At 45.1% G+C, this 12,318-nt stretch overlaps 1 protein-coding gene across 7 annotated transcripts in view; it reads right to left on the reverse strand.

The window, feature by feature from the left end:
- CTNND2 (catenin delta 2) overlaps window positions 1–12,318 on the reverse strand; it is a 655,193-nt gene that overhangs the window by 209,142 nt on the left and 433,733 nt on the right. The window contains exon 10 of one of the 7 annotated variants that reach the window (XM_048507355.1): window positions 6,437–6,505. The exons of the other annotated variants lie outside the window; for them this stretch is intronic. Coding sequence (XP_048363312.1) covers window positions 6,437–6,505 — 69 coding nt within the window. The remainder of the gene's footprint in view (window positions 1–6,436; window positions 6,506–12,318) is intronic. 7 annotated transcript variants of the gene reach the window in all.

Here is a 12,318-nt window from a genome sequence, read left to right on the forward strand (position 1 = left end):
TCCAAATCTAAGCGCCTCCTGGTGTGAACCACAGTCCATGACAGAGGCCCCTTCCGCACACGCAAAATAATGCGTTTTCAAACCACTTTCACAACTGTTTGCAAGTGGATTTTGCCATTCCACACAGCTTCAAAGAGCACTGAAAGCAGTTTGAAAGTGCATTATTCTGCATGTGCGGAATGAGCCAGAGGCTCCCCTTGAGAGGTCTCCAATTAATTATCCTTCTGATCAGTCTCTTCATCTCTTTGTAGAGCCTCCTGGGTCTTATGAAGAAAATCTTCCCCATTCCTAATGTTGGAGGATGGCAATATGCTCCTTCCAGTCTACCTATCTTCTCCTCCAACACATCAACCTTAAATTTCTGGGAAATTTAATTTCTGTTATCCTCTGGGAGGAAAACAAAGTGTAAAGTTGCCGCTTACCCTGTTTCCCCGAATATAAGACATCCCCGAAAAATAAGACATAGTCGAGGTTTTGCTGAAGGGCGAAATATAAGGCATCCCCCGAGAGTAAGACGTAGCAAAGTTTTTGTTTGGAAGCATGCCCGACGAACAGAACACAGGAAAAAGAAGACATCCCCTGAAAATAAGACATAGCGCATCTTTGGGAGCAAAAATTAATATAAGACACTGTCTTATTTTCGGGGAAACACGGTAGCCTTGGAAGGTTTTCGTCTGACAAGGTTGGCGGGACGCCCAGATTGGGGAGTGTTTCTAGTATCTGTAGTTTCTAGTATCTGTATCTCCTGTTTCTTTTGCCTGTCTGTGTGAAACTGTTTCAAAGTGGTTTTCGGATGGGAACTACAGGTGTTTATCTAACTTTGGCAGGAACTGGTGGGGAGCCCGTAAAAGAGGCTGTTCGAATGTTGGGAGGTCAGTTCCCGCATTGCTTGTGATCGACTTAGAATGCCAGCTCAATAAAGAACTTGAAAAGTTACTTTTGGCCTGGACTTTACTGGTTCCTTACACAAGCACAGAGCATACCTTAAAGGTACTTGGAACTGATCCTCTCTATCCATCAACAATATTAAATGTTAACAGAATAGCCTAGGCTAGTCTGATCTTGTCAGATCTCAGAAGCTATGCAAGGACAACACTGGCGAGAATTTGGATGGGAGACCTCCAAGGAATACCAAGATCATGATGCAGAACCATGCAATGGCAATTCACCTCTGAACATCTCTTGCCTTGAAAACCCTGTGGGGTTGCCATAAGTCAGATGTGACTTGAAAGCAAAACAAACAAACAACTATCTCACCCACTCATTTTCACTATCCAACTGGGGGGGGGGGAGGGGGGAGAGAACAGCATTCAAAAGAACTTCTATAATGCAAATGCGACTACAAATGTAAATGGACTGATAACCCCACCCGCAATACAATGCACCCAATCACATCTTTGCAAAGCAAGTTCCACCCAAACACTTACTGACTGGTTCCCCACCCTGGGTCTTGGACAAAATATACCCCACTAAACATTCCCTTTTCACTAGACACAGTGTGTAACAGACTTCTCTCTGTGATACATCTCTAAAGATGCCAGCCACAGATGCAGACAAAACATGAGGGACAAGAGCTACTAGACCACGGCCACACAGCCCGGAAAACCCACCACAACCAGTCTTCTGATTCTGTTACACAGCATGAGCACATGAAGTCCTTAATAAATCTCCTTTAAGACAACTAATGGAAACTTAGTTTCTAACACTTTCTTTGACAATAACACTCTCAGCAATTCTAACAGAGATTCAAAAATAGTATTTTTAATTGATTTCAGACAACTTTAGATCAAACCAATACTGCCCTTTCTTGTGGACTACAGAGTATTTAACTAAACCTCTACTCAAAGCTGAATACTATTTGAAACAGTTCAAAAATTGTTTTCTTTTTAAAATATCAAAAGCAATGACCCACAAGAGTTAAAAGGATATAAACTTCCCCATCAGACGAATCTCCACATTCCCAGAATGCCATAATGAAGATAAAGGTAGAACATCTCATTGTTTTTTGCTCATCTGATGTTATTTTCCCAGGAAAATAATTCGGCTAATAAAAAATGATACAGACTACTGCTGTGTGTCATGCCAAATACCACAGTCTGATGAATTATTTTATGGAAAAGCTATGGGAAAGATCAGTCTCATTTAAAAAGTGTGCTTTGGGATTTAGTGTATGTCTTGAAGAATGAAATTTCAGAAAAATAATTCTTGGCACTCAGTTACAATTATTAAGGATTATTTAGGAAATCAAATGTGCAGAAACAAATCACCTGTGCCATGAAGGCAATGGGAAGATCTATAGAAACTGGATTGCCAATAATACCTGTGAAAATAATTCCAAAATTGCATACTTGCTCCCAAAAGTAAACCTCACAAAATGACAGAATGCAAATGTCCCAGTAAGCAATGGATAAACCAAATGAAGGGACATCAGAGAGGCGGTATATCATTGGAGTAATTATTTGAAGCAGCTTGGACTGCAGGAGATTTCTAAATTTAAGTCAGCATTTGGAGCAGTTGCTTGAAGTAGAGGATTGGGAGACTCCTACACTCTGCTTATGGCAGCGCAAACCTGCTGAAGACAGCATTGTGGGAATCTTGACCACAGACTTGCAGCTCACCATGTGAATACTTGGATCATGGGGAATACTTGTACTTTTGCAAAGGTGTGGACTACAAACTTATAATTAAATTGATACACGGTTGCCATCTAAACCAGATGTGGGGACAGGAAACCTGCCTACTCAAAATAATTGGCATTACAAAGCCCCAAAATGTTCGTAAAATGTTAACCATGGCCAAGCTTCCGCGACGGGCTAAAGTGAAGTACACTGCATGACGCCGCAAAATTGGCGACGCATCCCAAAAAAAAGCTGCTCACACAGACAGGCGGAGCGCGGGCGCCCCAAGAGCTCCGGGCAGAAATGCGTGACGGTTCGCACGGAAGCGCCATGAAGCGGGCGCTCCTCGCGATAAGCCGTTTCAAGCACTTGCGAAGCCGTGCAGGCCCGACGCCATTTTGGACGACAGCTCCGCATGCTGCTCGCGACGAGCGCCGATGCCGCTACGGGAAAAAGAGGGTTTTACGCTGCTTTTCTGAATACACCGCCTTCGCTACCGGGTTTAGCTGCCACGCGCCATCAAGCGCGACTGCCGCGCTGCGGCGTAACGCCTCGCCTGACGCTTTTCCGCGTATCTATCGCCATATTTCCACCCGTATGAAACGCCCGTGAAGCTATCTAGCTCTATAAACATTATACTATCAGACTGCACTATTCAAGTAGAATAATTTAACTTGCCCCTTGATGTTAGAGAAAGACAACTGACAAAGCCATTCTGCTGGAATCAGTCTGTATTTCTTGGAGGACTGTAACGAACTGTAATTTATTTAGGACTATTGAGAACTGTAAACTTTTCAACCTTGTGGTGAATACAACTCAGAAGAATTCCTTGTCTTGGACAAAAACAAAGATGCTGAGACAGTTTTTCAGGAGTTTAAAATGCCCTGGAAAACAGATACTGGCAAAATAACTACTGTAGCTCCCCCGCTAGTGGAGGCTTTCCTCAGACCTCCTGTTTTGGGACTGGTTTCAGTTTCTCTCTAGCTGAATGGACCTCAGAAGTGGAGGAAGAGAAGGAACAGCTCCAGGAACATCTGCCTTGTTTCCTCCTTGGCTGTCTCAGGCTTGCTCATTTTATGGGGAACCACCCCACTCTCTTCCTCCCCATGCCCATCCAGGGTCCCGGGATGCCCTTGTGCTTGAATTGCACAAACCTATTTGGCTGCCTGGCCTGTCAGTCCGTTCTTCTCCCGCCCTCGTCCCTACCTCCCCTATTCCCCACCCCCTCTGCTGCTTACCTCCTCCTGCTCTCAGCTCCAACCAATGTAGCTGATCTTCCCTGGGTGCCTGCCTCTCCAGGCCTCACACTCCACTGGTGTCATGCCGGGCATTTGCCCCTTGGCCTGGGGCCCTCTGCTGTAGCTGCCAGCTCTTCCTGGTTGCCTCCTCCCTCCTTTCACTGTGCTCAGGCCTTCCTCCCTCATAAGAAGGGAAAAACTATTTGGGACTGGTCTCATGAATGGAAGGTGAAGCACTGACCCATAAATTAAGCAAGTTTTAGGATGTAAGACTGGGCTGTGGGATGAAGCACACATTTCCCTTGAGCCCAGAATGCAGGGCATTTGGTGAATGGACCTGCTAAGTTTCTTTTAAAAAAACCACTACACAAAGGCCCTACTTGGATGAAGGCCACAGATATATATAGACGCTGTTTCTCTTTTCCAATTCACGGTGCTTCACTGTGATCCTACTGACTATAAATGGAAGATCTCTCTTTCTCCCTTTCCAACACTATAGTGTGGGAATACCTGGAATTAGCTGTGACTGGCAAAACTCTGCAGGAAGGAGAATCCCTTTCGTACCTGCTCTGAAACATTAATTTTCTACAGTGATATATTTTTAAAATTGCTGGTTTGACCTTAAAGTGGTGAACCTGGGTATTAATTCTATGCTATTAGTTTGCAGGATGGACCCTCCTTATTTAACAAGAAAATCATCATACACAGGAAGCCAACTCATGAAGAACTCCTCTGCTTAGCATCTGTTTTCTAATGGTGGAATCCTATGCAGAGTTACTTCAGCCCAAACCCATTGGATTGCACAGTGAATACAGGGTTTATTGCATGGAGTCATGCTCCGCAAACTGAAGTGATACAGCCCAGATACAACTTCATGATCTCACTGAAAATAATGCCTTTTCTGGGTTCAAAATTAAATGCAACACATAAATTAAGGACCTGGCTTTACTGAGTATGATTAAAAGTATGTTAGGAGCATTTCTAGGGTGCATTTTAATTGGGATTGGTGACATTTGCACATGACACCAGACCTCATCAGTGGGCCAAAAGAGTCTGCAGGAGAGTGGGGAGGCACATGCAAGACCATAACCTGCTTGCACTCCCATACTACATGTATGTATCAAGCCAAACTTTGGGCTCTAGAAACAAAGATGGAACTTATACTGTTGGTAAGCTGGTGTCCTGGAAGCGCATCTCCGGGTTTGTCGTAGCCAAATGTCAAACTCAGTATTGAATTTCTGCAGAATGAGCTTCCTGCTCCACCAATTCTCTGCAGTTGCAGGCAATCATACGTTTTTCAATCTGATAGGCCTCAGCAATCAGTGACTTGTTCTCTTTGAATGAAAGAGAATGTTTCTATCACTGTCTTAGGAAACTTTTGGAAAACTTACAAAAATTAACATTTTAATATCTCTTAAAGGGCAAATTACAAGCAAGATGACAGCTTTCGAAGGGAAACATGATAGGAAAAACCTCAGATGGTTCTTTAAATTTTTTTTAAAACTCTTGATTTAAAATCTTAAGCAACTGCATTTGTGAATGAAGTTGAGGGTTTGTTTCCTAATCAGAAATACTTTTCTGGATTTGGGATTACTTTAGAATATCCATCAAGCAACATTCCAATGTACAAATAACAGAAACACATATTAGAAAGGTATATGCTGAAATGCATGACTCAATTTTCTTCCCACCCTAACCTCAGATGTTCTTCTGCCATGTCCAAGTTCATGCTCACTGAAAGTGCTGCATTAACAAATTATGCAGTTAAGAAGTATTTTTCCCTGCCGACCTTTTCATATTACATATATTTAAATTTCATAATGGATGATATTGATCTCTGAAGTACAAGATACACAGATATGAAAAACACAAAGGGAATTATAATAGTTCACAAGCATAGACATAAATAATTTCTGTTTAAAAAAATCAGTGCTCCATATAGTGCCAAATTTTATTCCCCCGATCTTATTCCTCAAGAATTTATAAATCATAATTTAAAATAAAACCATAATTTTTGTTAACATTCTGCCAGTCATACAAAAAAGAAAGGGAACTGATCTTCATTAAGCTCCCGTATGCAAGGAAACACACTAGTCCTTATGAGAGCATCTCCTCTGAGACGGCCACGGCTGGGTGAAATAACGGAGGTTTCTCTTTTCTTTTTTGTTTTTCACTGGCTTCATCAGTTTTATTGGCTGGTTTACAGAGAATGGTATATGCATGTGGAGGCATGACCTTGAGAGTCCTTTGGATTACAGGACAGCTGGGGGCGGGGGGGCAGGGAGGCATAAATACAGGGGATCCCAAAAGCTCTAATGCATATTAGCCTTCCAAATTTTACTCAAATTGAGTGGGTCTTGGGGGAGGGGGTGAGAAATCCTTATGGCACAATATTTTGAACTTTTTTGGGAAAGGGAAATCAACATCAACATGATAAACCAATTATTACATAGCAAGAAAATGTGCCTAAATGCATATGCCAGCTAAAATACTTAATGCATCGCAGAGGTTGGAGTGCATTCCCAACTTTGCCCTCTTTTAAATATGTGCTAGAAATGAGTCAGTCATTTAAGTACATACACATTTGAATGCGTATTTGAAATCTTATTGGAGGCAACCATCATCCAGGAAAAAGGGTTCATGAAAGATCTGGAGAGGAACAGAATTGTGGAAGTTAGCAGAAAAACAGACACACAAGGTTCAGTCAGTTATTAGGAGAAGACTGCGTACTTTCTATCACAAGAGTTTCAATCAAAATTAGATAAAGCAAGTTTAAAATACAACAAACAAAGTAGTACCCTTATTACCTATAACCTGATTCTTTTAAAAATTAAACTGAATATAGTATTCCTAAAAAATATTATTTAAATCAAATTAATTATTGCAAAATTAGATATGTAATTGGTTTTTAGTGATTCCCGTGAATCAGTTGAGAACCAAATTAACTTTGTTCCCCATGGTGGTTATATTAACTGTACAGGCAAAAAGTGTGTTTCAGTCATCAATGGAGATAAGTTTTGTTGGGTGGAGCCATTCACAGGCAAATGGTGCCGGGGGCTGGGAGAGCCTTGGGTGCAAAAATCCAGCTGTCCCAAGGGCGGGAAACTGGGCAAAATTGCCTCCCTACTTTTTCCCAGAGCTGCTTGGACAGTCTGGACAACACCTTTGGGGGAGTTATTGGAAGCTGCGGAGGGAAAGTGGGAGAATGCTCTTCTTCATTCAGAGGCTCCCTGGTGGTTTTATGGAGGCTATTTGTTCAGTATCAGAGCACAATCTTAACCATACTGTTGTCAGAAGGAAGCCTTTCAAAGTACAGCCTGCCTTCCCATGAAGTCTTTGCTTCCCACCAATTCTTACATAACTGCAACAGAATCAGAAGCTGTTCCTGCTTGGTGAAGTGACTGTAATCAAATAGATTAGTCTTTCAGTGATGGTGGCAGGACTTGTTTTAGTCAAGCTTCTTAAATGAGTGGAAAGGAACAGAATGAGCTCAGAAGTCTGAACGCTACTTCTTAGAAGGAGTGTTGCAAGGTGCATCCAGCAAGCAAATGCTGATCCATTCTGTGTAACGCTGTGGGCAAACCTCCCGCCCAACCCCAACATGGACATTGCAGCTCAGGCAATTTCGGAGGGGATTATAGATCACTCTGCTGGGTTCTCTGGGATTATTTATTTTTATTTTACTTTCTATCCCGCCCTCTCTGGTCTAAGCCACCAGGCTCATTGACCAATTCTCTTAGGTGGAGTCTGCACAGGGCAAATATAGTGGGTGTAAGGCACAATGCAAACCCTTTGGGGGGCAGGCTTTGCATACTGACAAGCTGGCACGGGTCCAGAGGAGGGCAGCCAAAATGGTGAAGGGTCTGGAGTCCATGAGCTACGATGAGAGGCTTAGGAAGCTGGGGATGTTTAGTCTGGAGAAGCAAAGGTTAAGGGGGGACCTGGTAGCTATGTTTAAATATTTGAAGGGATGCCAGGTCGAAGAGGGAGCAAACTTGTTTTCTGCTGCCTCATAGACTAGGACACGGAGTCGTGGGTTCAAGGTGAAGGAAAAGAGATTCCACCTAAACATCAGGAAGAACTTCCTGACCGTCAGGGCTGTTCGACAGGGGAATGCACTGCCTGGGAGAGTGGTGGAGTCTCCTTCTTTGGAGGTTTTTAAACAGAGGCTGGATGAACATATGTGGGGAGTGCTTTGACTGTGTGTTCCTGCATGGCAGGGGGGCTGGACTTGATGGCCCTTGGGGGTCTCTTCCAACTCTTTGATCCTAGGTCCCATGCCCAAAACAAGGTTGCTCCGCTTTATTCCCCTCAACCCAGGATTTTCGAAAATCGCTAAACCAGCAATCCTTTTGCAAAATTCCAGGCGGGAGCTGCTCCCACACAAATGGCCAATCAGGAGACCTTTCATTTCCCTCCCTCCCAGCCGTTCACCATCCAGGAGAATCCACCCACCTGCCATTCTGTGAGGGTCCCCCAGCAGGCTAAGGGCAGATCCTCCGAGGGTGCAAAGTATGACCAATCTACAGCAACATGTTCATTATTGCTCTCCCATTGCAGGGAGGTCCCTTTTTCTTCTTTTGTGTGTTGCACCTGCACGTGCAGCAGATCATATTGTGGGACAATCGGCATGGCTGTGGCGGTTCATTTCTGTGTGTCTGCGCAGCTACACATGGGTTGCAAGAAATTAGAAAAGAAAAAAAGAGAAGCCTCTCCATGTGAAGGTACAAAAGCAACATGGATTGTTTCCATGGGCTCCAACCTCTGCGTGAACAGCATGAATGTGAACGGGAAAAAGGAAAACAACTGCAACCTTTTATACATTTGCTGTACAGAATCCACCACAGTGACACAAAAACATAACCATTCAATCTCAAACAAGAGGTAACATGAGAAAAAAACTCTATTAATAGATAAATAAGGATAGATAAAATCTAAACTAAGGCCCCTTCCACGCATGCAGAATAATGCACTTTCAATTCACTTTGAAGCTGGATTTTACTGTGCGGAATAGCAAAATCCACTTTCAAACAATTGTGAATGTGCATTATTCTGCATGTGCAGAAGGGGCCTAAGTCAACAATAAAATCCCACATAACATACCCTGTTTCCCCGAAAATAAGACATCCCCAGAGAATAAGACATAGTAGAGGTTTTGCTGACGTGCTAAATATAAAGTAAGACGTAGCAAAGTTTTTGTTTGGAAGCATGCCCGTTGAACAGAACACCAGAGCATGCAGCTGTGGAGCGGAAAAATAAGACATCCCCTGAAAATAAGACATAGCGCATCTTTGGGAGCAAAAATTAATATAAGACACTGTCTTATTTTCGGGTAGCGGGTAACATACAATTGCAAAATGCCTGAAGCCATTAGCCTACTGCATGCCAGAATCGAGACATTTGATATCTAGCATAACAAACCCAATTATGGTGGAGACTTTTTTTTCAGTCCACAGTCAAGTGGCTAATTTGACCTGGAAAGCATTTTTATAAATTAGATAGTTATGGATAGTTCTTTCATGTTTGTCATTTAACCTCATCCCCTGCCTTTGTCAGTGGGGGTGAAGGGAAGCTTGATTCAGGATAATCTTCTCTTGTCCTGAAACTGGGCAAACGGGCCTGTAAATACGACGTGTCTGGCGTAAAACGCCGCCCCAGGTCAGCTGTTTCTGAGGCCGCTTTTGCTGCAACGCGAGCAGCGCGCATCTGAATGCGCTTTTCCTCGGGCAGGGCTGCCTCAGGTTTCTAAACAACAACCCTTTAAAGGGTTGTTGTTGGGGAGGTGATGTTTCCCGCGGCTGCGCAACCGCCAAGCAGGAAGATCGTTGTTCTCTTCCTCTTCGACTATCGCACGCTGCCGTTCGCTGGCGCAGAGTCAGCTTCACACCGTCCTCCCACTCCAGGGGTCGGAGGGCAGCCGGGCGGGCTGCACACCCCGCAGGCACAGAAGACACGGCGGGAGGGGAACAGGCGGCCCGCGAGTCAGCTTGCCTTCTGCCGCTCTTCCTTTCGCCTGCTCCTCGGGTGACGCCTGCGGCGAAGAGCCTGCTCTACGCCGGGCTAAACTCTCGCCGGGGGCGACTGGAGGCCGTGCATAAACGGCCCAAGATATTCAGCCACACTAAGCAGTAACCTGTCAGGTGGGAGCCTGGCATCAGGGAGGCCTCTTTGCAACTGGGAGGGGGAGCGAGGCATTTGAATGGAAAGTCACTTTCTTTTCTGCCTAGCTGAAACAAATAGGGGTGCCCAGGCCAGACGGCTGCTTATCTCATCCTCTGGCCTCGGAGTTCTTTCTCACCATCTCACAGCTTTGCTTTGTAGTTGAGCAGTGCGGGAAAAGGTGGGAGGAGGGATGAGCACTGGGGGTTGGGAAAAGACCATTCAGAATTGGCTTTTCTTCTGCTGGCTACTGTTGCTTTCCAAATAAAGATTTTTGAACCATTGATTTCGAAGTCTTGTTTGGTCTCAGATCCAGGGCTTGACATGACCCAAGATGATAAGGCAGGAAAATATAACCACACTGGGAGTGTGGGGGGGGGGGGGTTCTCTCCTAAAGATGATTGCATTAACTAGCTTGGAATGCAAAACAAAATACTGCTGCAAAAAACCCTAAAGGCCATGTCAACTTGACTTATTATGAATATGTCTACGAATATTGCATTGGGGGGATTTTGTGATGGGACTATGGGCAAAGATCACTGGGATGGATCCTGCCAAACCCTGCAGGATTCCATCTGCATGGGATGAACTATTAAGTACCATGGGACAAGTTCTCCACAGGAGAAATCTGCATGGGCAACCAATTATTTAAACAAGAGAAAATATAAATGGGACCACCACTGCAGTGATGACAAAATCTCTTTCCAGCTACTGGTTTCTCAGGCTGCATTCTCCCTCCACAATGCAGCTGTGAATGCAGGGAACTTTCAGAGGGAACAAATCATATGCACAACCTGCTGAGAAGTGACTGCTTGCCCTGCTCCGTCTTGCCACTTCCCTTCCCCATTTCTTTCTAGACAATTTAGACACAGTGCGTACCCAGGAGCATAGCTGAGTAAAACAGAAACCAGGGCTCACTGCCCCAGCCCACAGCTGCGCCCTGTTACCTTGTAACTGAACTGCACCCCCAAGTGGAGTTCAGGGCACCCTATGGAGTTTGGGGCAGGGCTACAGTTGAACACCAGCCATGGGGCTGGTCCAACCTCCAAATTCCATTTGGAGCTCCAGTTATATCTGTTGGATGGCCAGATGGATGCTGCCCAGCTATATCTGTTGGGTGGCCAGTTGTTTAGAGACTATGGTGAAATGGTTGAAGCAGAGCTGACTGAAATTAAATCCAGATGGAGATCTTGTGGTTGGGCCAAGAAAACTCAGGAAGATCCCAGTTCCCAAATGTCAGGCCTGCGCCATACTTGGCCTGGCATCTCACACATTGGCAGCAAGGCCCCGAGGCTGGGAAGGTTTTCTTTTGCTTGCTATATTTCTATTCTATTCTATTCAATATTTAATTTATATACCGCCCTCCCCCGGAAGGCTCAGGGCAGTGCACAACATAGTAGACAATCAATAACATGACAATACAAGGCAATAAAACTAAGCAAATCATGGTACAGTACAATATATAATTAGTGAATACAGCTTGCCACTTCTCCTTATCTGCAGTTTCCCAAAGGAGGGAAGCGCCTGTCTCACAACAGTGTCTCTGTTCTCACCATCTTTATTATGCTGATGTTTTGGGAATGTGAGGGAGGGGGGATCATGGAATGAGCATTGTTGCAACTTACAGGTATATACTGCGGTTCAGGGGGCAAAGCGCCAGCTTTAGCTTTCTGAACCTTGGGCTGACACGGTTCCAATAAAGGTCTTGAAACTTTCCTGAGTCTTGTTTGTTGACTGGAGTAACAGGCCCTTACATTAAGCCAAAGCTTCTGGATCCCCTATTCTATGCTCTCAGTATGGCTGGGTTGAAGGGGAACCACACTACCTCTGACAGTGGGTGGGATATCAACGATGGGGCTGGGCAAGGTACCGGTAGCCGTCCGCCCCCTTTACCAGGGGACATATTCACCCCAGCCCCAGATCATGGCCTAGGAACCCTGGCTGGGGCCCTGGCCTGGGGGTGACTCGCCCAGTGCCTGGGAGCCCGGGATTCATGGTTGGGAGCAGCGGCCCCTTCCAGGCGATGGGATTGAGAGCGCGAGGGAACCCTCGCTGCCTGCGACCAGTGGGAGCCCCACCAGTTCATGTGTGGCCTGGAATGAGAGGCTGGATGATGGCACCGTGAAGCCAAGGCCTTTCAGAGGGAAAAGGAGGACTTCCAGTGGGAGTGCAGTCAAATGCGGTTTGAGAGGTGGGCCATGAAACGCCAAATGACCAACCTGATAGAACCTCTTCCAGGCCAGGCATGTGAGTGCAGACTCCACCCAGCCAAGCTCTTGCCCAAGCAGGCACTGCCATCGGCA

Source organism: Sphaerodactylus townsendi, linkage group LG09 (assembly GCF_021028975.2).
Source record: "Sphaerodactylus townsendi isolate TG3544 linkage group LG09, MPM_Stown_v2.3, whole genome shotgun sequence".
Classification (NCBI taxonomy): Eukaryota; Metazoa; Chordata; class Lepidosauria; order Squamata; family Sphaerodactylidae; genus Sphaerodactylus; species Sphaerodactylus townsendi.